The following is a 25,642-nucleotide window of genomic DNA, read 5'->3' on the forward strand; positions in this document are numbered from 1 at the left end:
GTTGTTTATAGAATGCTTAGTGATAAAACACAGAAACACGTTTCAACATGTTGCCTCCAGTGTCTCTGTCAAACAAACTGAAGACACCAGGCTGGACGAGATGCCTACTACTGCTCCTCTTGTTTGTATTACAGTGATGAATGCATCATAGCTCAGAGTCAAAGTTTAACTCAGGATATCTGCAGCTTACATTGTTTTATTACTGTGTTGAAAATGTGTAAACTGATGCTGGAGGAGCTGGAAACTGACTGTACGGCTCTTGGAGAGAGAAAAAAAAGCCTCCAACAAACAGATGTCAAATTGGAATAGGAAGTCCTGGAGCCTGAAACACAACAGAGAGGTTCCAACCATCTGCTTGATCTTTCTACCTCTCCAACTTGGAGCTCAGTGTTTAGCTAAGTGTGCTTTTGGGATAAATGGCTGCCATAAAGAGCACAGTAAAATGTTGTCGCTCAAACATGATATGTGATACTATCTGACATCCATCACAGTCTTTGGTTTGCAACCAAGGGGTTTAACATTTATTCAAATAATGAGATAATAATGAGATATGATGAAATAATATCTTATCACACCAGCAAATATTCAGCTTACTGCTCACACATTTGGATTCTGTCCATTTTTTGGCATTTTCTCTTAAAAATGAAAGACGATTCACCGGTTAGCATAGCCAGAAACTGTAAAAGCAAGAAGTTATAGCTGTCCGATAATCCTTCAAAGGACAATGTGATGATAGGAAGCCAATCCAGCTGACAGGAAGGACACACACACACACACACACGACAGGTCACCAGACAACGACACGCTCACATTCGGGCTCACCGGTTAATCTAAACTTCAGAGAGAAGACGCAAACTCCACACAGAGTCAAAGCCAGAATCTTCTGGCTGGGAGGCAACAGTTCTAACCACTGCACACTACAGCCCAAAAAATATGGAATTTTCAAGACGGATGCAGATACTAATTTCAGAGGGGGAGAATTAATCTATAACCGATATGGCAGAACACACTTTCCTGACCAAATACATGAACCAGATACAGAATGTCTTAATCTGTAAAACCAATGCTACATATCTGCTTGGAAATCCTTTATAACAACTGCATACCCGAAATTAAATACAGTATCTACGTGCTGACAGGCATTTTAGGCACTCTGATCAGTTAATTGTTCCACTTCCTTTTGAGTGACCGCTGAATTCAGGACATTGTTGTAAATCTACTGTTGTTTCGATATGAGAAACATTCATCATCAGGCAGTGCCCATGAGATGACCTTCCAGCCCGCCTCCTGACTGACACAGAGGCCAATCAGAACCTTCAGACTGTGTGGTCCCACCAACCATTCAGCAGGCTGTTTGTGCTCAGCAGGAGGGAACCAGTGCTGCATTTCTCTGGCACAGAATGTTCTCTCTCTGTTCCTAGCCTCCGCCACCCCCCGACTCCATCTCACCCTCTGACCTCCATGATGGGTGATGGGAGCTGCGTTGGAAAGGTGTAATTTCACGATGTGAAAATGTACAGCCTCGAGGCTGCAGACAGAGGAAGCTGGGGGAGAGGAAGGAGATAATCTGTGCCTGAAGTTTTGGCTCAGGCTGAAGCTGTTACTCTGTGGCCTCCAAAACACAACCCACCGACTGACCAGTATGGGATGAGGGGGGGTGGATGAATATACAGTGTACATCAGCATTCCACTGTACATCTGCAGCATAATGGATTCCAGCTTTTACATTCTTTACTGCACTTTCAGAGACAGGTTGATGCAGAGCTGCAGCACGAGGAGAGGATTTGGAGAAGGAGGAGGAGGAAGAGGAAGGGGTAGAGGAGGAGAATGAGACGGAGGAGGTGTAAAGGATGGATGAGGAAGAGAATGAACTAGAGGAGAAAGAGATATGGATAAAGAAGAGGAGGGGAAGAGGACATGGAGGAGAAGGGTAGAGAAGATGTGAAGACAGAGGAGTGGTAGAGGAGGAGGGGACTAAAACAACCATTTAACATATCACGTCTTTTTTTTAAAAGCAACATACACACACACACACATGCACACACAGTTGGCAGGGCTGCCAGGTGGGGGAGCCAGACAACACAAACAGGAATATGCTGGTGGTAAACAAAAAAGTCAACCATTTAAATGTATACGTCAACACATATGTTAATAAATTATATCAGGAAAAAGGAGTTTGACAGTACTTTTATTCTTTGTCATGATTTGGGGGGTAATCACGCTCAATTTTGGGAATACATTTCCCATAATGCTTTGGAAGATGTAAACAGTATAATGTTGCCATGATTAGTTGTTGGCCACATTTTGAGCCCTGTTTGTTGACTACTCTGACCCTGAAGGAAACACGTTCTGAAAGAGATTTTTCGTCGTTGATATCCATCGAAAATGTATGTCACACTGAAACTGAAGTTATGCATCATATCATTTTTTACTTTAATTTTGACGCAAAGGGAGTTAAAGTACCTTAACCATGTTCTATCCTAAATATTTTGTTCAATGTTGAAACCGTCAGATAACCAATTACTTGGGCTGTCTCGCATGTGGTTAAGTGCCACTTTCTTCTACAATTCTACAATGCCATTTAGCAGACGCTTTTATCCAAAGCGAGGTACAAATGAGAGTTTAGACAACACAAGCAAGGATGACGTCAAGAAACATAGCAAAAGTAAGTGCCGTGGGTTAAGTTTGAGTCAATTAGGACGCAAGTTATTCTGTTACAGACAGGAGTGAAGTGTCAGTAGAGTGACCCTGCTTGAAGCCAGACTGATTTTGATTGCACAGGTTGTTCTTAGAAAGGAACCCGGAGACTCGGTTCAAGACTGTGCGCTTCAGAATTTTTGAAAGGAATATTAGGAATGAGACAGGTCTGTAGTTTCCCACCTGTGTCGAGTCCAGTGATGGTTTTTGAACAGTGGAATCACCTGCGCTCGTTTGAAGGTGGCAGGAAACACGGCAACTGTAAGTGAGGAGTTGATGATTTGTGACCAATAAGAAAGGCCAATACTGATGCAGCGGTTACACGATTGTAGGATTGAATCCTCACTTGCCCTTCCCACCCTGTATATACAGTACAGGCCAAAAGTTTGGACACACACCTTCTCATTCAATGTGTTTTTCTTTATTTTCATGACTATTTACATTGTAGATTCTCACTGAAGGCATCAAAACTATGAATGAACACATATGGAATTATGTACTTAACAAAAAAGTGTGAAATAACTGAAAACATGTCTTGTATTTTAGATTCCTCAAAGTAACCACCCTTTGCTTACTAGAATATAAGACATGTTTTCAGTTATTTCACACTTTTTTGTTAAGTACATAATTCCACATGTGTTCATTAATAGTTTTGATGCATTTACAATGTCAATAGTCATGAAAATAAAGGAAACGCATTGAATGAGAAGGTGTGTCCAAACTTTTGGCCTGTACTGTATGTACTGTATGTACTACTGTAATATAAACTAAGGAAAACCTACTCATGGCAGCAGATTGTTTGTCTAACTGCTCATGTTACTTTATCTATTGGAAAGTCAGCATGTTGTCAGTTATCAGAAAGTAAGTTCAGTGTTTCCCATAAATGATTTATTTGTGGTGGTGCTCCACAATATTGACACGGACTGCCACAATTGACTTTCTACTTCAGTGTCTCCCACTACAGAATCACTGACATGTTAGTAGAATGACACAAATTCTGTCCAAAGAAAACCTTGGCTGGCACAGAGGGGTTGCATTGTTATCACAGCAATTGCATAGGAAAATGTTGTTGTGCATTGATGTTTGATAACTGCATTAATACCCATTAAAGGGGTATTCAAATTAAAGGGTGGGTCGTAGAGAGAATTACTGTAAGTACTTGTGGAGTTGTTAGAGTACACACAGTAAAACAGTTTACCTTTTCCATTCTGTCATTAAGCAGAACTGTGGCTGTGGGATAAAGATCGCTGCTATGGGTCAAAGAGCCGATACAAGGCTTCAGGGGAAACAGAAATACCAGCCCAGCAGGAAGGTAGGCTGGGAAAGTCACACCAGTCGCCAGACAAACGGCGGGAACACTCATTTATTAGAGCAGCTATGTTAAACTAGGACTTCAGTGTCAGATGTGATTCTTGATAGTTTACTGGCTAGTTACACAATAAAAAGTGGCAGGTGGACTGTTATTTCTCTCTCTCTTCTGCTTCATCAGTTGATCAACTAAGAATTAAAAGCCTGTGTGACTCTTAATCCTTGTTTTCAGCCCCCATCCATGGGGTGATAGGAACAGGATGTCCCACACAGACACAGTTACTGTGATGATGCTCCAGGCTTTTGCAGTGTGTACCACTCAACAGCACAGCAAAACAATAACAGGCAAAGGCAGATGTCTAGACTGATGACACACATCTTCGTCATCACCAAAAACACAGATAGAGATCTGTATTGGCTTCAATTCCAACAGCTCTTACGGGAAATCCATCAGTTCATATTTCAAAAGTGTAAATTCGACCCACATGCTATGTTGTTGTGACATTTGGCATCATTTCAATTTGAGAAAAAAACTCAGTCTTGGACCAATGGATCCACAAAGGTCCATTGACCAGCATTTGAAGTTTTTGTCAAAATGAAAACCCATTTATGTTTTTTTTAGTTCTGTATGTATAGTATGCAGGATTTTCCTAAAAACAAAATATAGATTTATAGAAAAAAACACATCTGTAATCCTAATTTATCATCACTTATGGCCTGCTAGAGGTAAGTAGCGATGTCTGTATCTGCCCTTTCCCTGCATTCTCTTTTCTTGTCATTTTTTTGGTGAACAGGTCTTTCAAATCTCTTCTCATTTACATAGGTCCTGTAACAGAAATAATACAAACTGGATGCACACTTTCTCTTGAATGTTACGATTGGAGTCAATACTACAGATTTGCTTTGATGAATAAAAATATATTTTATAATATGCATTTTTTTTTTTTTAAAGGTTTCCATTGTTGTGGGGTCACAGGATCAAGTTCAAACTTATGGTTTTGGACTTTATAAATAACTTGATTTGATCAGGTTGTTAGATGGAAATGGATGTAGTCAATATTGGGATTGTGATGTTTTTTTCCATTAATTGTGTTGCTCTGGTGACAAAGGAAATGGCCCCTGGGGCTCCCTCAACTTCCTGTACAATTTGGTTTTGTAATTACCCATCCCCGTATGACAGGGCTGTACCATTATGCCTAAAATGACAAAACCGGTCTTTTTTATTATGTTTTATACATAATCACTAATCAAAGGTTGATCTGGTTTATGCAAAATTATATTTAACATTTTTTTTAAACTTTATATATATATATATATATATATCCTTACTCTTACTACAGGATCTTTTGCAGAATGAAAAGTCTTAGTCATGTTTGAAACTAAAATCTCTTTATCCAAACACATTAGTGTGTTACTACTGACCAGCAGACAGGAGAATATTGATCTGCACCATTTCATTCATCAACAAACAACCTCATTCACTGCTTGTGCACTACAGCTTTGATTCTCAGACTGAACTCAAATGGGGATAGCCAATTACAGAAGCAATCACCATTTAGCATAGAAGGTGGAACTAATTGTAACACTCCTCCCATTGCAGAAAATGTATCTTTATTATTCTATTTATTTACTATCTTTATTATAGCCTACACCTTTCTGTTTTATAGTCCATTCTGGTCTGTTGCCTTTTGGCAAAGTGTGTGAAAAGCTTCCTATTTTTACAATGAAAATAGTTTGCAACGGTACAAAAACAGAAGACAGCAAGTCCTAACCTACTTGACACAACACAGACCTACGTACAAGGACCACTCAAAACAACACATTTTTTTATACTATATATACTGTACCAGTCCAGGGTGTACTCTAACTGTCACCCAATGTCAGCTGAGATCAACTCCTGCTCCTCTGCAACCCTTAAGAACAAGTGGGTTTAGCTAAAGAATGGATATTTATGGATTGATTGACTGATTTCCCACCACCACACCTAATGCCCTCCCAGTGTTTTCCAGTAATCAGGCTGAATTGAAATACAAACAGCACCAATACAGACTCCTCCGGTGGAAAAAGAAGTTGATGATGGACAGAAAACACAACAATATAGCTGTCTTTCAAGTTTCATACAAAGCGTGCTCTGTTACAGTCAGTGTGTAGGTTCAGTCAGTGAAACAGTCATTCACAAAACCAGCCAGCCAGTAGTGTGTGTGTGTGTGTGTGTGTGTGTGTGTGTGTGTGTGTGTGTGTCTGTGTGTTGTCTATAGGCTGATTCACGTCAGCAGAACAAAGATCTTCATTCATTCAGTCCATTCACAGCTCTTCATGGCTGACCAGCACAGTCCTGTTCACCTCTTGAGCCTCCCAGCAGATACCAGACAACACAACCACCAGCCAGTCAGTTCAACTGGTCAAATGCATTAGACAGCCATGGACATGACAACCTGCCAGTCAGTCCAGCCTGACAAACAGGCTGCTCACAAAGTCCTTTGAGCAATAAAGGCAACGACAAAGAGCGACCATCAACCAGCCATGTTTGTGATTGTGCTGCCAAAACCCATGAACAATCAAAATCGCTATATTAAACTTAGTAAAAATGTACCAGAGTTACAATTATTCTTCTAGTTGTGTTTACTTTCCAAGCCCATTGAGAATGCAATGCTCATAACGCAGGATTTATTAGAAAATTTGCTTAAAACCTGTGCACCATTTGGATGGTAACAGTGATTGGAAATAGGACAAAGATGGTTTAGTTTTTATTGGCTTGTGCAAAGTTTTTTTTTTAGGATTCCAATTAGATGACTCAGAGAGACAGCTTTACTGGATCCTGTCTCAATTAAATTAATAAATTAATCCTGTACAAATCATTACACTTTTAAGTGGAATCAGATATCTAGTATATTATAACACAAAGGTAGACACTTGAGCAAGTACAGGCACTATAACCCTTAAGCACCAGCTGTATAGTACAGGTAAAGAGCTGTAGTTTGCACAATGACAGGAATACCAAACGTAATGCTGGATTTCCTTTTTCCTCCTCCGCTCCTCCCAGTGTGAGGAGACGTCCCACAGGAGATGTGTGGTCTGAAGCTTCCTGTTGATAATTACAGTCTGTTCAAAGAGAAAAACACTAACAGAGGTGAGGCGCTCTCAGAACATCTTTCCTGTAAGTGATGAAAAGCTGGCCATGCATCACTCTCTTCATGAGAGAGGATTCACACAAACCCTTCTGCCTGTCACCTTGTAACTTTATACTGAGATGGAAGGCATTTTCTGAAACTGTGGATCAAATCGTATTTCTAGGATTTCTGAGTAATGAATACAGGTCAATAATTGTAGTGTGATATGGTCTGGAGTAGTGATTTCCCAAATGGTAAATGGACCTGCACTTCTATGGCGCTTTTCTAGTCGCTTTGCGACCACTCAAAGCGCTTTACACTACAGACTGCGCTCATTCACCCGTTCACACACACACACACATTCATACTGGTGGCAGAGGCTACCTTAAATGGCGCCACCTGCCACCGTTTGGAATTCATTCACACACCATTGAATGCAGCATCGTGAGCAATCCGAGGTTCAGTGTCTTGCTATAGGATACTTCGACATATAGGCTGCCATGGTCAGGGATTGAACCACCAACCATCCGAGCAGTAGACGGCCACTCTACCAACTGAGCCACAGCTGCCCCAACTAGGGATAAAGAACCCCAATGGTTACTAAAAAAGTTGGGGGGGGGGGGTTTAACATTACTGCCACACAGTACCTGAGCAAGTCTGTTTTGGTAAATGGACTGCACTTATCTAGTGCTTTATTCCAAAGCGCTTTACACTACAGAGTGCGCTCATTCACCCGGCACACTGGTGCCACCTGCCACCATTGGGAATTCATTCACACATGAACCCAATGTCTTGGAAGTTATGACAGGAAGACAGACAGCTTGGCATGTGCGGGAAGTTTTGTCACACATAAAAGGCTGATCGAAGATTATGTACCAAAATATTACATAAACACTAATCCAGTTTGGTGACCATACGAGGCTAAAAATACTGACAATAATCATCAACCTTTCAACAGACAACGATAACAGCTACAGATCTGTTTATTCTATCAGACACCCTAATCTACAACAAATGAGGAATGAAAGAAATGAAAAACAACACCAGTCAACAACCATCACCAGTTAAACATCACTGTTCGTTTCAGAGCAGCTAGGCATACCATAGACACTGTAATGACTTTATAGTCAAAGCATATGAAACATCAGAAAAACATCCTGTCAAAGCTAGTCTAAACAGAACAGTTAGCCTTGTGGAACTTGTTGGGAACAAACATCTGTCAGATCAGCTGACACTACTGGATAACTACAGACAAAAGTCATTCCTGGCATCCCTCTGTTGACTGACCTGGAAAAGACAAGACAAATCAAATAGTTTGGTCCCGAGAGCCTCCACAGAGGCCAGACAATAACAGGGTGGATGAGGTTTACAAGGAGCTATCACATTAGCAGTTTCCTGATACCTACAGATCCAAGACTAGTTAAAATTACAAAAGATGTCTCACATGTCTCAGATGTACACAATAAGATTACGCTTGAAGGTTATGTCTATGTCAAACAACAGGTTTAACCCCAATGAATTGTCGATGTGTTGTCATGCTCTTGATAGTTGGAAGCCTATTTCTAAGATAAACTGTATTGGCTAATGCAAACACACATTATCCAAATTGGACACAGCAACAAATGCTGCAATGTAACATGCAGGCAACACATGTTGAGCTCAGTTTGGAGTGCAACATGTCAATGCTGGCATTAGTGAAGAGGTTTGAGCTCATCATTTGGATGATGATTGAGGATAATGATGTAAGTAACTGAACTTGACAATGAAAGAAGACAATATTATACTAATTATGATGAAATACTACACTGAGCCCAGGTTTCCCATATCAACAGACACCATAAAACCAATCCTCAACTTGACTGTCACCATTTTCAATTGGAGAGGGTGTTTCTTCATCATATAATGTTGTTGTTCAATTTCGGCTCATTAACCGCTCTGCCCTCATGATATACGCATGTTTTATATAGTAATTGGTGTCATATAAATTACTTTTAAGTGAGGTTAACCTTTTACATTTTTAGACATAGAATGCCAGATTTGGTGCAGCAGATTAATTTCCCAAACCAACAGGGTCTGTGCCAGACACAGGGTTTAACCTTCTTCAGCCCGCTTTAAGCCAAAATGTGTTAATTTAATAAATGTGTACATAAAGCTGTTTTGAGACATTCAAAATCCAAATTCTTCATTTTTATTGACGCGGACCACCAACACACACAGGCTGCATCAGAAGGAGTTGTCTACTTTCTTGAGTCTTTGTGTTTGTGTGTTTACTTGGTGCGGGATCACAGAAATATCTCTGGAATTTGATGGAATGGATGAAGAATTCCTATTGACCTTGAAGCAGCCTGTCCTGGTTGGCTGTGCTATTGTCCTACAGTACCCGTCCGACAGCCTTACATGTTGGGAAACTTATCACAACTAGAATCAGTCAGTGAAACTATGCTTCTGGGTTTTTTTTAATCATTGTTACCAACTGGGGTACCCAACGAAACCAGAGGTATACCTTTTGTTAAATCTAACTGATTCTTCATTTAGTTCGTCCCTAATGACTTCATATCATTGTTTTCTGTTTCTGTTTTAATTAGTGCTTTTTTATAAATCAGTGTACTGGGGTCCTGGGGGACTCTGTCAGTCATTTTTAAAAGAGACAGAAACAGATTTTCTCATATACTCTATTTTTATTTGACATCTTATGCAAAATGCTTATTTTTCCAAATAAAAAAACATTGTTTTTACAGATGACATTACATGACCAAAATGTTGGGTATGAAGAAGATAAGATTTTGCCGTGATGATTTAATCTTACAGTAGTTTATTCTTGGGTTCATCAGGGACACCAGCCGGTAGTTCTTGTATGCTAAACATGATGGTAGGATGGGAGTGACACAAAAGGTATCTCTGCCATGTTACAACAACAAAACTTCAGAATCAGGGTCCTGCATTTCTGCTACTCTCTCTCTCTCTCTCTGTATATGTGTGTGTGTGTGTGTGTGTGTGTGTGTGTGTGTGTGTGTGTGTGTGTGTACAAAGTAGCAGCTGATCCTACTTTTCCAACTGTTATGATAGAACATTATTGGTTTATTTTTTAGCAGTACAGTAGTTCTGTCAGGCAGTCAGTAGTAGGCAGGGTAGGACTGATGACACACATGGGGGGGTGGGCGGGTGGTGACTAATTGGAGAGGTATTGTGGTTTTTGAGCTGGATCGAACACGCCATGGAGAAGACGCCTGAGGCAAGACATTTCTGAGAGAAAAGACTGAGAAATTGGATCAGACAAACAGAACCGCACCTTAGCGGCGTGCCCAGGAGTCTCTCCATCCAAAAGAAGCACCTCAGATGGGTACGGTTACACTCAACTAGGGAGGTTTAGATCCCATTTCACATCTAATTCAACACATAGGGAGAGGCTATTAGGTTAGGTTTATTAGCCTTAGCTTACTAGGAGTTACCATGAGCAGGCTTAGTAAAGCAGTGTTAACATCCCCACGCAACACTGCTCTATAGTGGGTGACAACAGAGTCTCAGACAATTGGTTAATTAATATTTTAATTGGTCAATTACGTATAAACAAAACTAGAGGAAAACAAAAAGCTCAGCTGGACCTTTTTTCTGTCTCTTTTATTGCAATTCGACTGTAATTCTGGCAGAGTGAAATTATGAAAAATGTGCCTTTATAACGAAACATAAACTATTCCAACCAGCCTCAAATCCACAAACAAGAGGCTCATCTCAGTCCCTGGTCACAGCTCATCCCAATCTGACGGTGTTAACAGAGCACAATTAAAGGCCACATAATTACAGTAGGCACTTCAACACAGCCAAACCAGTAATGTTCTCTTCCAGGAATTCCAGGGATGGGTGTGACTGTTCACTAAAAGTAGTCATGGATGTGCCTAGTTTAAAAAGCTGTCCCTATAATTACCAGCCCCGACAGCCTCCGGGTTCTGGGTCAGGGTACCGGGTGCATGACTAGTTGTGGATCATCATATGTTTTGATTTTAGTTTTGACGAGCAATAACTGCCTACAGAATGTGTGCTGCTGGTGAAAACTACATAACTGTGAAAACAACTCCCAAAGAACTAAATAATCAAATGCAAGTAAATTTACAAATGTCATCGGGTGTTTTTATGACATTTTACTAATTAAAAGAACAGTGGGTCTGACCTTTATCACAGATCGTTTAAACAAATACGAATAAAATCTTAAGGCCTGGCTCGTTGTTTCAAAGCGTGGATTTAAACTGAAGATATGGACTCCAAGTAGTTAAGGATTTATTTATTGGAATTCCATTGCTAGGTAACAGCTTGGGTCCATGTTAACATCCTGTCAGCTGCCATTCATATAAACTGTAACAGGAAATGAACAGGGACACATTTGGAATATGTATGTTTACAACTGTGAAATGGTGACTTTTATACATTGTTAAACAACGAGACAAAGCCACAATACTAAGATCAAAATATTTCAGGCTTGAGAGATGCAAGTTTTACTAAAATTGCAAACATAATTTGTTTTGTTTTTTTTAACTTTCGATTCAGCTTGCCTTGTTATATGATGTTACAGCTGGCTGTTACATCCTTTTAAAATCCCTTTTTAAATCCAGTTAGGTGTCACTCCCCTGCATACCTCCAAGAATACACAATAAGATTTTTTATTTTTTTTATTTTTTTTTTTTTATTATAATTGTTTGACTAAAACCCTAAACTTTTAAGCAAAACTGAAAACAAACATTATCTGACTCTTGCTTTTCAAATGTAAGGATTTTCCTGCTTCTCTCTGATTTATATCATAAACATGAATATACTTAGGTTTCAGGGCTAGGCAATTATTCATTGTTATTTTCAATTGGGATTTTGGTTTACAATGATTATGAAAACAAGATTAAAGAGATAAAATGGTTATTGTGCTGCATTGTTTTTACAATGATGCTCTCGTTATGTCTTGTGTTATAAATCCAAAGCGTCCCTTTCCTTTTCTTACTCATTGGAAGTTTTTAGTAGGTTGTGGCAGTTCACTATAGAATACGTGTCACCACACATTTCATCTTATTTATTTTGATCAGCCTGAGGTTTGAGACTGTTGCTTGAACAAAACACTACATTAAAAGACATAAACTTACACTCTAGAGAATATTGGATGATCATTTTCACAATTTTCTTCCATTTTAAAGATCAAAAGATTGAGTGATTCTTCAAAATAAACTTTACAAAGAAAGCAGTTTGAACTGATCTAATGCTAGCCCCAAGATACAGCCTTTCAAAAAGCAAACACTCATTTTACAGATCTCTGACACTGGTGCTTAGTGACATCTTTGCAATTTAAGTCAAGGTAACAGAGAGCATTTCTCAATCACTGTCAGGCCAGGGATTCAAGCAGGCGATGAAAGGGTCCATGGCTAAACTAATGCGTGTATCGTGTGCGAGCTTGGGTGTCTGTACTCTCAGTACATGATGGTATAGAGCTAATCATAGCAGAGATTAGACAGACATCAGCAGGAACTAGTAGTCTGGGCTTCCTTAAGCTCTAAGCACTGGGTCACACTAGTCAGACTGTCTGGAGAACATGACCTCTCTGCTGGCACTTTGACTTACTCTGATCGACAACACTTCCACTCGCTCCCCTGTTACCTCTACATCATATCTACACCACATACTATCAAAGGTGAAACCCATGCCATTCCTTCATGTGGGTGTTCTGCATGCGTGTCAGTACATACTGTTCTCCAATATTGTAAGTTACAGGTCCTGTTGTCATGCAAAACATGCATCATGATGCAGCCTGTGCTTTAGCTTTAAATACAAGGTTTTCACAACATTAAAAAAAAAACAATCTAAAACCCACATACAGATAAACGATATCTAAAGTTATTGAAACACTTCTGTCATGTTTTGAATGGAAACTGATGTGGAACAACAAAGCTTTAGTACAGGGGTGGCCAACCTGTGGCTCTTTAGGCAGCCTGCAGGGGCTCCCCATGGCTGAGACAAAAAAAATTATATACATATTTTTACATTAAAATGTTCATTTATCAATGGTGTAGACCAAAAGCTATTTGTATTCCTCAATTGTAAAATTGTATAGCCTTATTACAGCATATTAAAAAAGTTTTGACATTTAAGTAAACTAAAATGTGCTTCATAGCTACGAAAGTCTCTGGCCCGGTGCCTTAACCTTTAAGTTTTGCCAACTTTGAGTTAAGTTTTGAGTTCCTTGAGATAGACTAGTTTTCAAAATCATATTGATAAATGCTCAATATGACTATTAATAATGTTGGTAGGCTAATTTAGACTTATTAGGCTGTTTAATTTTAATTTTTCCGCATTTTCTCTTTTTTTTTTGGCCAACAGTGGCTCTTTAGTTAGTAAAGGTTGCCCACCCCTGCTTTAGTACATCACAATATCATCCATTCCTTTCCCCTCTCGCTCCTTTCCCTCCTTCACTCTTTCAATACCATGTTTTCAATATAGTGAATCTCCGGGAGCCACAGATGGTCATTTGAGTGGGTCCCAAGGAAACGGAGTAGGTCCCCAATAAAATTTGTGTTGTGGTGTTAAACTCGTGTTTGATGTTATATGGATATATTCATGCATGTTAAACAAATAAAATCCCAAATCGGAAATCTTTATTTACAAAACATAATACAAATGTCACATCTCTTAAATTAAATATAGTTATAATACATTTAAATACGCTGATAGATTTATTAGTTTAGTTTGTATATTGAATAGAATTTTTTTTCTTTTTTATGAACAAAACGGGATCTCGTCTTGCGTGAGATATATGCAGACTGTAAGCATCTTGCATCTACACAAATCACATAAATTGAATATTTTCGATTCAAACTGAAGAAGAGTTTCCACCAATGGTTAAAAAAATGGCAGCCTTCTGTCACAATATTTTTTCAGCATATGTTTTTGTCACATCCAGTCTTTCTGCAAATAGATATCTGGAGAGTTTTGTTGTTTTAAAAATGACCTTCAAACACAGTCTGCAGTTCAGTTTAATCTATCATGACTTACAGTGATACATACTTCGGTTGCTGGAAACACAGCAGCTCACCTGGCTGTCTCCTCTGTAGCTATTGGTGGGAGATAGTGATGTCAACAAAAACACACACGGACACACAGTGGTCATCATATGCTGCAGCAGTTCCCTTTTCCGCACACTTACTCAACTGATTTTAAGAATATCTTCTAAAAGATTGGCATCTCCCACAAAGCCTTAGAATATATATAATGGAAAATTCAGTGTCCTGACAACACCTGGAGACAAGCTATAGTTTATTAATTAATTCTAATGAATAACAATGCATCTCATCAGACTAACGTTAAACATTCTTCAGTGTCCTCTGATTAGCTGCTTTGGGCATCTCAGAGGTCCAGAGGCTATTATCTCATTGCAATCGATTTTATCTGTGTCGGCAATGTAAGCAACAAAAAGTTCACTTAAGTATATAGATCTATTGTAAATTTAGTAGAATGTTTAAGTATTTATCTTTGCATGTTAAGTCCATAACACACATCCTACCCACACAGTCAGTGCTTATGAACAAAGATTTAGTTTTCTCTGTTATGGAAGCAACACATTCAAAGCTGACGTGCTCTCAGCAGCAGAAAACAAAGACTCATTTGAATTTGTGGTAATGTAGCCGCCATCGCTTTGCTCTAATGCTGTGGTCACTGTGCCCTACACCTACAGCTGTCATCTGACCCCGACTACGAATGAGTCACTCGCAGAGGAAAACAGAAAAATGGTGAGTGAGAAAAAACTTGCAGACTTTTGGTTTTGTTTAAAAAGTGCAGGGAGAATGTGTAGTTGAAGTGGAGTCTCCTTTTGGAAACATTATAACAAATTCATCAATGGAACTATGTCTCAGTCCCAAACACGACCCAACATTATACAGCTCAAATGAATGCCTTGATGCAATCCATATCCATCCCAGCTGCCTCATCTCAAACATGCTGGGAGAGAGCAGAGACATTCAAGGTCAAGGACAGCAGAGGCGGTTCACTACTGAAAACCCCAAAAACATCAGGGAAGTAGAAACTGAAAAACAGCTAGTTGACATAAAGAAAATACAAGTTTAAAAATGGCCACACATTAAGCACTAGAGAAGCACTGAGTAAATAAACACCATCTACCACATCCAAAACCAAGCAGAAAACAGGAGGGGGGGGGGGGGGGGGGGGGTCCACAACTCAGTGACTCTCTTTCACACAGAAGAGTGTTTTCTGCTAGATAGCTAGTGTGTCGCCTGCATGTCGGCTAAAGCACAATTTCACTGATACTACGGCAATGTATTCAGTATTTTATTTTAAAAATCCCAATGTGAAAGAGTGTAAACAGACAATCTGATATGCTGAGATTTGTGGGAAAACTACATTCTAAATTAAAGGTAGAGTGTGAAACTTTTGCTTCCACCCTCTGGCAGTGAGTTTAAGAACTAGGGGTGTATTGTGACTAGGGTTGCAAAGGGGGGGGTGGGAATTTTCAGTAAATTCACAGGAACTTTCCATGGGAAGTTAAACTGGGGAATTTTGAAAATATTCAAAATCCAAAAAACAGGGCATTTCACCAAATGTATTTGTAAGTAGAACTTTATCAAGTTTAAATTATTTTTTTGAACAATCAATTCTTTCATTTAATAACAAAAGCATAAATGTTATGTTAAATATTACTCATCCCCCTGACCCCACCCATTCAAACTTCAAGTTAAATGCAGTAAGTAAGTGTACTTGCACAAAATCTGGTTGTTTTAGTCAAGATTATGCTAAAATATACTTTCCCCAACTACATCTAAGGTCCCTGTTAAGGGTCGAACTTCACTTTGGAAAATTCCCGGTTTATTCCCATAAATTCCCATTAATTCCTGTATCATCGATCCAAAGAGATATTGACATCATCTTTGAGACACACCTTCATTTTGAAATTGAATTACATCAGATCTACTTTATATTTATTCTATTTTACTAAAAAAGAACAGTTTTCATTTATAGAAACTCTTTTAAGTTGCTTTTTGTGACTGTGACAAATGGGCATATGTTATTATCTCATATTGATTGCAGGCCGCTGACTTAAACTGAATCAAAATGATATCATGGTAGACTTTGTGAGCAAATATCCCATTGCTGTCTAAAGAATCAACAGAATATCGTACTGTGATAAAACTGAGCTTGCTGCTTCTCCTCCCGTACCCAGGAGCTCTTCCTCTGAATGTCGAGTACCGACTCCAATCTCCTTTCAACACCTCCAGTGTGACAACGCTAGAATGTCGCCACAGACGAGATACCGCAAGTCTGCTATACAGCAAAATATAGCAAGCGTTCCCTGGCAGCGATAGGCTTAATCAGCATTGTGTGAACTTGTTTGGCAAGAGCATAAATGTAACGGACGTTATTTTTTATGTAAACAGTCTCACACTCCAGCTTTAAACTTGCAACAGTTTTTAAGCAATACCAATACTGATATTTGAGCATTTAATAAAAATCAAATGCTTTATTTTGTTTTATTGATATGACTGTACAGTCCCCATTCCATGTATAATGTTAAAACAGTAAACTCTCTTAGAACTTTCCTTGTAAGGTCCATTATAGTCGTGCTATTCTTGTGTTTGTTTTGGTTCTACCTGAATCTTTATTTTATTTTATTTGTTTTTTATTTCAATTTATTTATTTTAGTTTAATTTTTGTCTCTTTCTATATATTATTCAGTCTATGTGAAGTATTTAATTGCCTCTGCTGTATGTATGTATGTTCTCTGTTTTGTGTCTGTTTAAAAATGAATAAAATATTGGTTAAAAAAATCAAATGCTTAAGTATTGGCTAATGTTATTACCATTGTGTTTACTACTTTTTTAGAGTACCTGTCGATCAATAGTTGTTAAAGTCATGGTGCACTGTCTTCACACTACCCCTGTAAGTTACATCAGTCAAAAAACTTTCAAATCCTTAACATAAGGGCATTAAGTTAGAAATTTGTTTCCATAACCAATTTGTATCTTGAGTGGCAACACCAACAACCACGATAAAAGCACAGCTAAATTCTTTAAACATAAATGAGCAAACACTGACATGTCAAGTAGAGTAAACTAATCTAGCAACAACCCTGAAGACAATCCTTCTAGTTTAATGCGTAATCCCTTCAACCAGGGGTTAACAAAAGACAAAAATTCCTTCCAGTAAATCCCTGAAGACCTACTTTGTACTTTAATGATGTGCTTTCATCTCCTCAGACCATACAAAGCACCGGAAAAACATCCCCCATGCTGTTCAATGAGAGAGCGTGTGTGCGGGTTTGTGTGTTTGAGAGAGAGAGAGAGAGAGTGTGTTTGTTTCCCAGCATGCACAGACATGGCTCTTCTTTAGAAGAAGCCTATGAGTTATGAACGAGACAAAACACCCAAACCAGATTCCAAAAAAACAAATGAGGGAAGTAAACATGGGAGAATGTAGCCCCCACCGCCACGACTGAAAAAAAGATCCACTTTCCCAGAGAAGGAAACAGGCTTAACCCTCTTTTCCTCGTAACAGTTTTATGAATGAGTTCCGGCTGAAAGAATGTCCTTTATATTAACTCAATGAAAACAGGGCTTACACTTTATTTTCCTTCCGTCATTTATTGATCTGATGAATGACCGGGTCTCGATATAAAATGCCTCAGAATACAAAGATGACTCTCATGCCAGCACAGCAGAAGGCCTGTGAGCAAGACACACATTCAAACAATGGATCCCAGATAAGATTACCGAAGCTTGATACAGGGCGTAGAAGAGACAGATAAAAAAACATCACATTGGGGTCTTCTATTGTTAGAGGGTTTGCTGATACTGGGACAAAAATCAAGCAAACAGACATGGCTCCAAGTACTATATTTACTGCTGCATACCACTCACACACAGGGTTGTATAGCATACATATAAAACAGCTTCTGGTCTGCAGGTACTGGGGCCACCAGACTACACCTTGAGAAAATGAGCACTGTTTGGTCAGCCAGCTCAACTACTCCAGCTATCGGCCTTCCTCTTCTTAATGAAGCCTGGTTTTACTGCCACCAGACTTCTCCAATAAACCGCCTAATAAATAGCACAACAATGCAGTCTCTGCAGCGAGAGCAGGAGTGCTCATGTTGTTGGAGATCAATGCTGTTTTAAGGCAGCGACAAATGATGGCCCATTTGCCCTGGCCGACACACTCCCTCAGGAGTCTGGTTGACTGCTTATGCATCTTCACGGAGTCATTCTCCACTTCTTCTATATTTAGTCTACTTAAACTGACTTAACAAAACTTGTCAACCTCTTGGATACATAAACACAACAGGCAGGCCTCATGTCTCATCTGTCCAGTTTGTCAGGCTGGGGCAACTGTGGTGAAATTATCTGGAGAGTGATGTCTTCAGATAGCAGAAGAGACCCTACATTCAGTTTTCACTTGTGTTTCCTCACACTATTTCCTGTTGTCTAAATAATAGGGGTGTTACCGTGCATAAAAGTCACGGTTTGGTTCATACAGTCACAGTTTGGTGAGAGTTTGGCAAGCAGAAAAATCCCAAAATGCCTAAGGATACATTTATTTTTTATTTTGAATAGGCTGTTGTGCAAGTGTGCCAAAGACAAAAATCTTGCTCTTGCTGGGGCGTGGGACAAAATTTTGACCTTCTTAAACATACTTTATGAACAATGATCAAACACTTTAACAAGACTGCAACAGGTCACGAAGGCAATAAAACTGAAAGCAGTTCTAATACTGAAACTGAAATTAGCTCCACCTTGGATTTACTTAAACATTCAAAGAACCCAAAAATGTTTTATTATATTGGATGAAGTGTTAACAGTGGTTTTAATAGCAGCAGCATCAATGGTAACTGTTGTTGTCAAGTGGGAGAAGTAGTAGTAATAATAGTAGATAGCAGCAGCGTCAGTTGGCTGAGGAGTTGAGGCAGAATAAGAGAAACAGTAGAAGCGGCAGCTGTTCCACTAGCACTGGTAATAAAGGTATTACTAGCCAAGGCATTTCGTGTTATTTGTTGGGTATTTAAAAATAATATTCAAATCTATTTCCTGTCCTTCAGGCCCCCGCCCTTTGACAAAAACAAGTCTAGTCTCAACAGAATGGAGACAGAGAGATGGCGTCTGTTAATGTCCCTGTACAGCGATGTTAAACTTGACCTTCGTACCACATATACACATAAGATGGCTTAACGTCAATATTTCCTCAATATTGTCATCAAAACAGTCAGATCAACTTTGCACACATTATATCATACTGATGACCTTTACTTGTTGCTTGTAATGTAATAATGTAGGAACTCTAACTTATTTGATTGATGATACAAACAGACACAAAGAGAAAATGGTCACATAAATGACCCAAATAAATATAAATTGTGGAGTTATTTATCAAAGCAACATATCTGCCAGTTATTGTTAAGCTAATAACACGACAGGAAGGAAGAAAGGCCTTTTCACATGTGAAGACACAACTGTAGATAGACTGGACTGGTTTGCTAGGTCCCTATCCATGACTGGTTAAATTATCAGAGATATTGTGTCTCACTGTCCTTTTTTTACAGTCCACAGACAGATAGGAGAGGTCTAGAGTTTATTGTCGAGTCTCTATAGTGTTTTCTTGCTGACAAGAGAAATGATAAACAGCGCGGAGTTCCGCTCCTCCACCTGACAGCCAGCCAACATGTCTTCCTCCATCATATTCCACCCCCTGGTTTCTTTCCCAGCATGCCCACACTCTGCCTCTCCACCAACCCACAAAGCAGAGAGGGCGCATGTGTGTATGTCAGACATATTTGCATCTTTGTGATTTGTCTGTTTACGTATGTGCGTGCCTGCACCCCGTCTGCACTGCAAGCGTGCGTGTGTGTGTGTGTGTGTGTACATGCATGTGATCCGATCCAGTCCTGCGACAGTTGCATGTCACAAGACTGAAAACATCAACATGCTGAGTCTGCAGCAAGGCGCCAGTCACCAGGGAAACAATTCAGCCAGACACACGCACTCAGTCAGCCAAAACACATTGTCTGAAACGCACCAGCAAAACAAGTCATCTAAAACGCTGCAGTCGTAAACACAGAATTAAAGGGAGAGTTCACACTGCCTGTAGTAGTTTAATTAAGCTCTGGAGCATTTACTCTTTTGATTCACTTAGTCTATGTAGATGAGAACATTTGAATTGAACTTGCATGGATCAAATAAGCGCTACAAGCCAACTGAACATCTGAGCTGGTGCCTCTTTTGAGGGAAATGTAATTACTACAGGTAGCCCCCCCGCCCAAAAAAACAACTTTTTTTGTAGAAACAGAGACTGACATTTGACAGCCAGTAGTTGCTCACATTCAAAAATCCTCACTCAACATCATGGGCCGAGGCAAAATTGCAGCCTCCACTGATACCCGTGTTTCTTCTTCTTTCCTTAACTTGGATAAACACCTGAGATATATTACAGCAAAGATCTGCAGACAAGTCAATCATGCATAACAGCATCCCCCTGCTCTCCTCCTTCCCCGCGGCCAAAACACAACAGCTAAAGCAGTTAAAGTGACAGGTAGCAGGCCACAGCTGTAGGCACAGAGCCATTCATTACACTCCCAAATTCACATCTACACAAATCAGGCCAAAGGCTAGACTGTCTGCACGATCTATTTGCAATTCAAATCCCTGATGAGCTATCATGTGTGACAGTCAGCTTACCTTTCTGGCAGTGATTGGAATTCCAGCAGCGGTAGTTGTAGTTGTTGTTGAACATGGTCTTTCTGCACTGAGGGTTGTTCTCCATGATGCCTGGACAAACGTCGCTGCACTCCTTGGACTGCTTGTTCCCTGCAATGTAATTGTTGAACTCTGCGTCCAGGATAAGGGACCAGTCTATGGAGTCCAGGTAGCAGAGCTCGGGGTTCTTCTCAATACGGATGGCGCCGCGGGTGATGTTTCTCAGGTTGTACAGGCCGATGTCTTTCAGGCTGGTCATCTCAAAGATCACAAGGGCATAGTTGTAGAAGAGGTTCCGTCCCCGTATGACGGTGAGGTTGGGAAAGAGCGTGCTTAGACTGTCCAGGCCGGACACGCGGAATAGCAGCAGGAAGTCAGTGATCATGGTCAGCTTGGGGAAGCTGAGGGAGCGGAAGACTTCCTGGTTGATGTTGTTGTTGTTTTTGTCACCGATGAGGAGAATCTGCAAGTAGCCCTCCACCACTGTGCAGTTCTCCAGACGCTTGAATTCAGTGATGTCGTTTCCAATGTCGATGCCGGGACCACAGACTGCAGGGGGGAAACAAAAGGAGAGGGTGTAAATGGGGAATACCAAATGTTTTTGTTAATTTTTTCAGATTTGAAGTTTCTATTTTGTCATTTATCATATTTTTTCATCACCCTTTTTTTTTTTTTTTCAATCTTCAAACTAAATCCGTAATTGAGTAAAGTGATTCATTAGTCAGACTATTGATAGACCATACCATTAGTACCAGTGCATAAAGCAAGTGGGAGGGTTCTTTGACTGCAGTGAAAATGTTGTTTTTGAAAGGCCAAATGGCCTCTAATATGGATTGAAGGAGAATATTTTTTAAGATTAAAAAAAGTAAATTCAGTCAATTATTACATATACTTTTTTGAATACATTTTGACTTTTGGAGTTTAAAATGCTTGCTTATTGGAAATGTTTGAATGAGTCTGAAACAATCCTACCACTGGAATCACAACTACAAATTATTTAATATGAATAATATTTTTTTTTGTAACTGTGGGGAATTATTTGTCTACATTGAAATTTTTGGCAGGCTTCCATAATTAAATCAATGTAAGAGAAACATTGGAATGAACAGACAAATAGATAAAAAGCTTCAAATGTGGATTTGGAATTTGCATGTCAAAGTTCTCAATAATGCTTCAAACTATTCAACACAGCCCTGACCCTAAATATCTAACACACTTTTTTCCTTTTCTTCTCTGGATCCTTTCATGTGATACTTTTCATCATAACTGCTTCATCAACACAACATTTAAACCACGGTTAAATAAAACATCCCAGGTTAAATAAAAACAAACATATTCTTATAAATGACCTGAATATTTCTTCATTTATCGACTTTGCAATAAATTAAAGCTGTTAAATTTAACAATTAATTGAAATAGTAATATTGATACAGAGATGTTTGTAAATTTTTTTAATATTGACAGTACACTCAAGCTGTGCGGTTATTGACAGAACATGTTTGCCTTGCAATTCTCATTGTCAATGCCATCTTAACATGGCGTGACAAAGTAAATACTTGAGTCCGGTTCTATTCAAGCTCAGGTTAACAGCGCAATAAAGTTTACATTGCTGTGCCTTCAGGCTATTGCAGCTCTATTGTCCACCTAATGGGACCCCAGTTTTTGTTTCACGTTCGGCTTTTATCAAGCTTTTATAACACTACATCAAAGGCTTAGAAACTATTCTACTATAAAAGACATCCATTAAAAATGTACACAGTCTTAGTTGATCAAATACAGTATATATGTGATGGAACAAATTGTTAAACAAAGGTCAAAATGAATCATGGAGAAGTTTCACAAGTCCTCTGGCAGCATCATTCTTCATGAAACAAGTCTAGAGTTAACATAGCAGCTCAGCCAAAGTCACCATGCCTAAAGGCTCACAATGAAAATGCTAACATGCTGATAGAGGGTTTTTTTGTTTTTTGCATGGTAAGGTCTGCTAATTAGCACTAAATCCAATACAGTATTGGCTCAATTAAAAGTCACCTGTTATTACAATTAATCCATGAATCTTTTAGTTTGTACTAAATAGTTGCTAAGAAACTTCACTCAAAATCAAAGAAGTCAACCTCAAAGTGGCCTGAGAGGTCAAAAGTCAGGAGATATTCAAGACTGGACCCAACAGTGGAACAACCAACACACTAACTCAGAACTATGCAAAAAAAATTGTGGATCCCCTGAAAACTTTATATTTGTATTTCACTCGGACGGTTGTTGTTTTGCAGGATGTAGCACTATATAGTACACATTTTCCAGTATAATGTTCAATTTGAGAATTATGGGCGGTCAGGTAAAAGTCACTTGAAATCTTCAGGAAAGTCTAGTCAAGTAAAGAGCAGTTTTATTTCTAAAGCTTGGAAAATTAGGCAAACTATACTGAATAATAGATTCAGATACAATATGTACAATATACAAAGGCGTTTCGATAGCTTATCCAAAAAAAGATGAGCTGGCCCGATATGAGCATAGTCCCACTAATATGGATTTTAAAAAAAAGCAGTTATAACTGAAGTGTAGCGCCCCCTACCAGAAAAATCTCAGTCTGTTGGAGACTTGGCAAACACTATGATCTAGTGCATTGAAAAATTACCTACAACACAAGTGCAAATGTCTGGTCTTTTGATCAAAGCACAGACAACAAAGGACAGTTGTCTGCCGTTTGATGTGAACAAATTGAACAAACATGTAATAATGTCATCATGTGTTAAAATGGATTTGTTTACTTAGAGTAATACTTGATCTAATAAGACAGCAGATTCTATTTAGACAAAGACTTTGAACCAAAACAACTACAAAGCAAAGTATAAGAAAGGCATTGCTCTGAATATGAAACACACATCAGCAAAAGTTTGGTGTGGCACGATGGTGATGATCGGTGAGGATAGGTGGAGCGTTTGCCTTTCTAACCTTTACTCCCACCTGTGTGCTGTGCTCTAAACAATACTTGGCCTAAAGCCCCAGCAGCACCCACAGAAACATGGAGGCCATTATCGCACATCACTGTGAGGAGGATTTAGACTTCAAAAGCTGGAGGGCAGTGAGTCATGGAAAACTCACACCAACCAGCTAACAGGTTGTCACACTACTACTTTAATGCTGGTCTATAAAGTTTAACTGTACGAATGTGATGCAGATGGGCTTGGGAAAGACGATGCATGACAAACAATTAACTGCTTTCAGAAGTAAAACATTTTAAAATTAAACACTAGGGCTGGTAAAAGGAGTGTAAACATATATGTAAATATATATATATATATATATACAGTACAGGCCAAAAGTTTGGACACACCCATCTCAATCAATGCGTTTTTCTTTATTTTCATGACTATTTACATTGTAGATTGTCACTGAAGGCATCAAAACTATGAATGAACACATATGGAATTATGTACTTAACAAAAAAAGTGTGAAATAACTGAAAACATGTCTTATATTTTAGATTCCTCAAAGTAGCCACCCTTTGCTTACTAGAATATAAGACATGTTTTCAGTTATTTCACACTTTTTTGTTAAGTACATAATTCCACATGTGTTCATTAATAGTCTTGATGAATTTACAATGTCAATAGTCATGAAAATAAAGGAAAAACATTGAATGAGAAGGTGTGTCCAAACTTTTGGCCTGTACTGTATATATGTATATATATATATATATATATATATATATATATATATATATTATTATGTGATTGCCCCAAAGGAGCTAGACCAATGTGCTGCTGGCTGTACATATTCTATATATACATGGCTATAATTTGAAAAAAAATAAGTAAGTTATAGTGTAATATGCTATAAAACTATAGTAATAAATGCAGGGGTTTTTTTTCATTGCCCTACCATTTGTATCAAGCAGGTGATCAAGTATGCTTCATGCACCATTATCAAAGAATAAAGTTAAACAGGACTGTACAAATATATGTGAAATGTGAATATGTAAGACCAGAAATGCAACATATCATAAATCGGAATTGCTAGAACCCAAAGTCTGCCCGTATGTTTCTTCAGAAACCACGCCACTACTGAGGGGGAACAATGTTTAATTTCCAAAAGAACACCCTGAACCTTTCTGCAGTTGATGGAATTTTTTACCAAATCCCTCAACGCGGTTTGACGGCGTAGCACAACATGACACACAAAACACACAATACTGGCAGAGGTCTGTGACTCACCAGCTACACATGCCTATCATCATTTTTTATCCTCAGCTTTAACAATCAGTAATAATTTACTAGTGGATCAGAACATAACAAAAATATTTCAATGTCGAATGTTTTTTTGTAGTCAACAAAAAAACTTGTCGGCAGAATGTCTGAAAATGTTTAACCCTCAAATAAACAACATAGTTAACCGTGGCTAAGGTTCATGATGAACATGAGCTCAAATGTGCTAAACGTATCTACTAAACAGCAGCTCTGGAGTCAGCTACACACAGACAGAGAGGCTACTGTGATATGATGCCACCCTAATGCCAGTGCAGTTAATGAATAAAGTAATACAATACAGATCAGTCACTTTTTGACAAGAGAGGTTAACTTTCAGAAACTTTGTATGTACTTTTTCTACATATCTGTAATGGTGACAATTCTCTAACCTAGAAAAACACCAAAAGATGTGAAACTAACTGAGCCTAGCTGTGGCAAAGTTCACAAAAGCTGGGAACTTTCCTATACCCATTGCACTGAACACAATGACGCAGGTCACACCAGCATCTCCTGCATGAAATGGGTATTAAAAATCCCGATGCCACAGCAGTCCTAGTGCAGC

At 38.9% G+C, this 25,642-nt stretch overlaps 1 protein-coding gene across 1 annotated transcript in view; it reads right to left on the reverse strand.

Annotated features, from left to right (window-relative positions):
- Positions 1–25,642, reverse strand: part of LOC131985707 (insulin-like growth factor 1 receptor) — a 54,289-nt gene that overhangs the window by 22,708 nt on the left and 5,939 nt on the right. The window contains exon 2 of the mRNA XM_059350851.1: positions 20,816–21,382. Coding sequence (XP_059206834.1) covers positions 20,816–21,382 — 567 coding nt within the window. The remainder of the gene's footprint in view (positions 1–20,815; positions 21,383–25,642) is intronic.

The sequence above is a fragment of the Centropristis striata genome, chromosome 2, assembly GCF_030273125.1.
Source record: "Centropristis striata isolate RG_2023a ecotype Rhode Island chromosome 2, C.striata_1.0, whole genome shotgun sequence".
In the NCBI taxonomy this organism is placed as follows: domain Eukaryota; kingdom Metazoa; phylum Chordata; class Actinopteri; order Perciformes; family Serranidae; genus Centropristis; species Centropristis striata.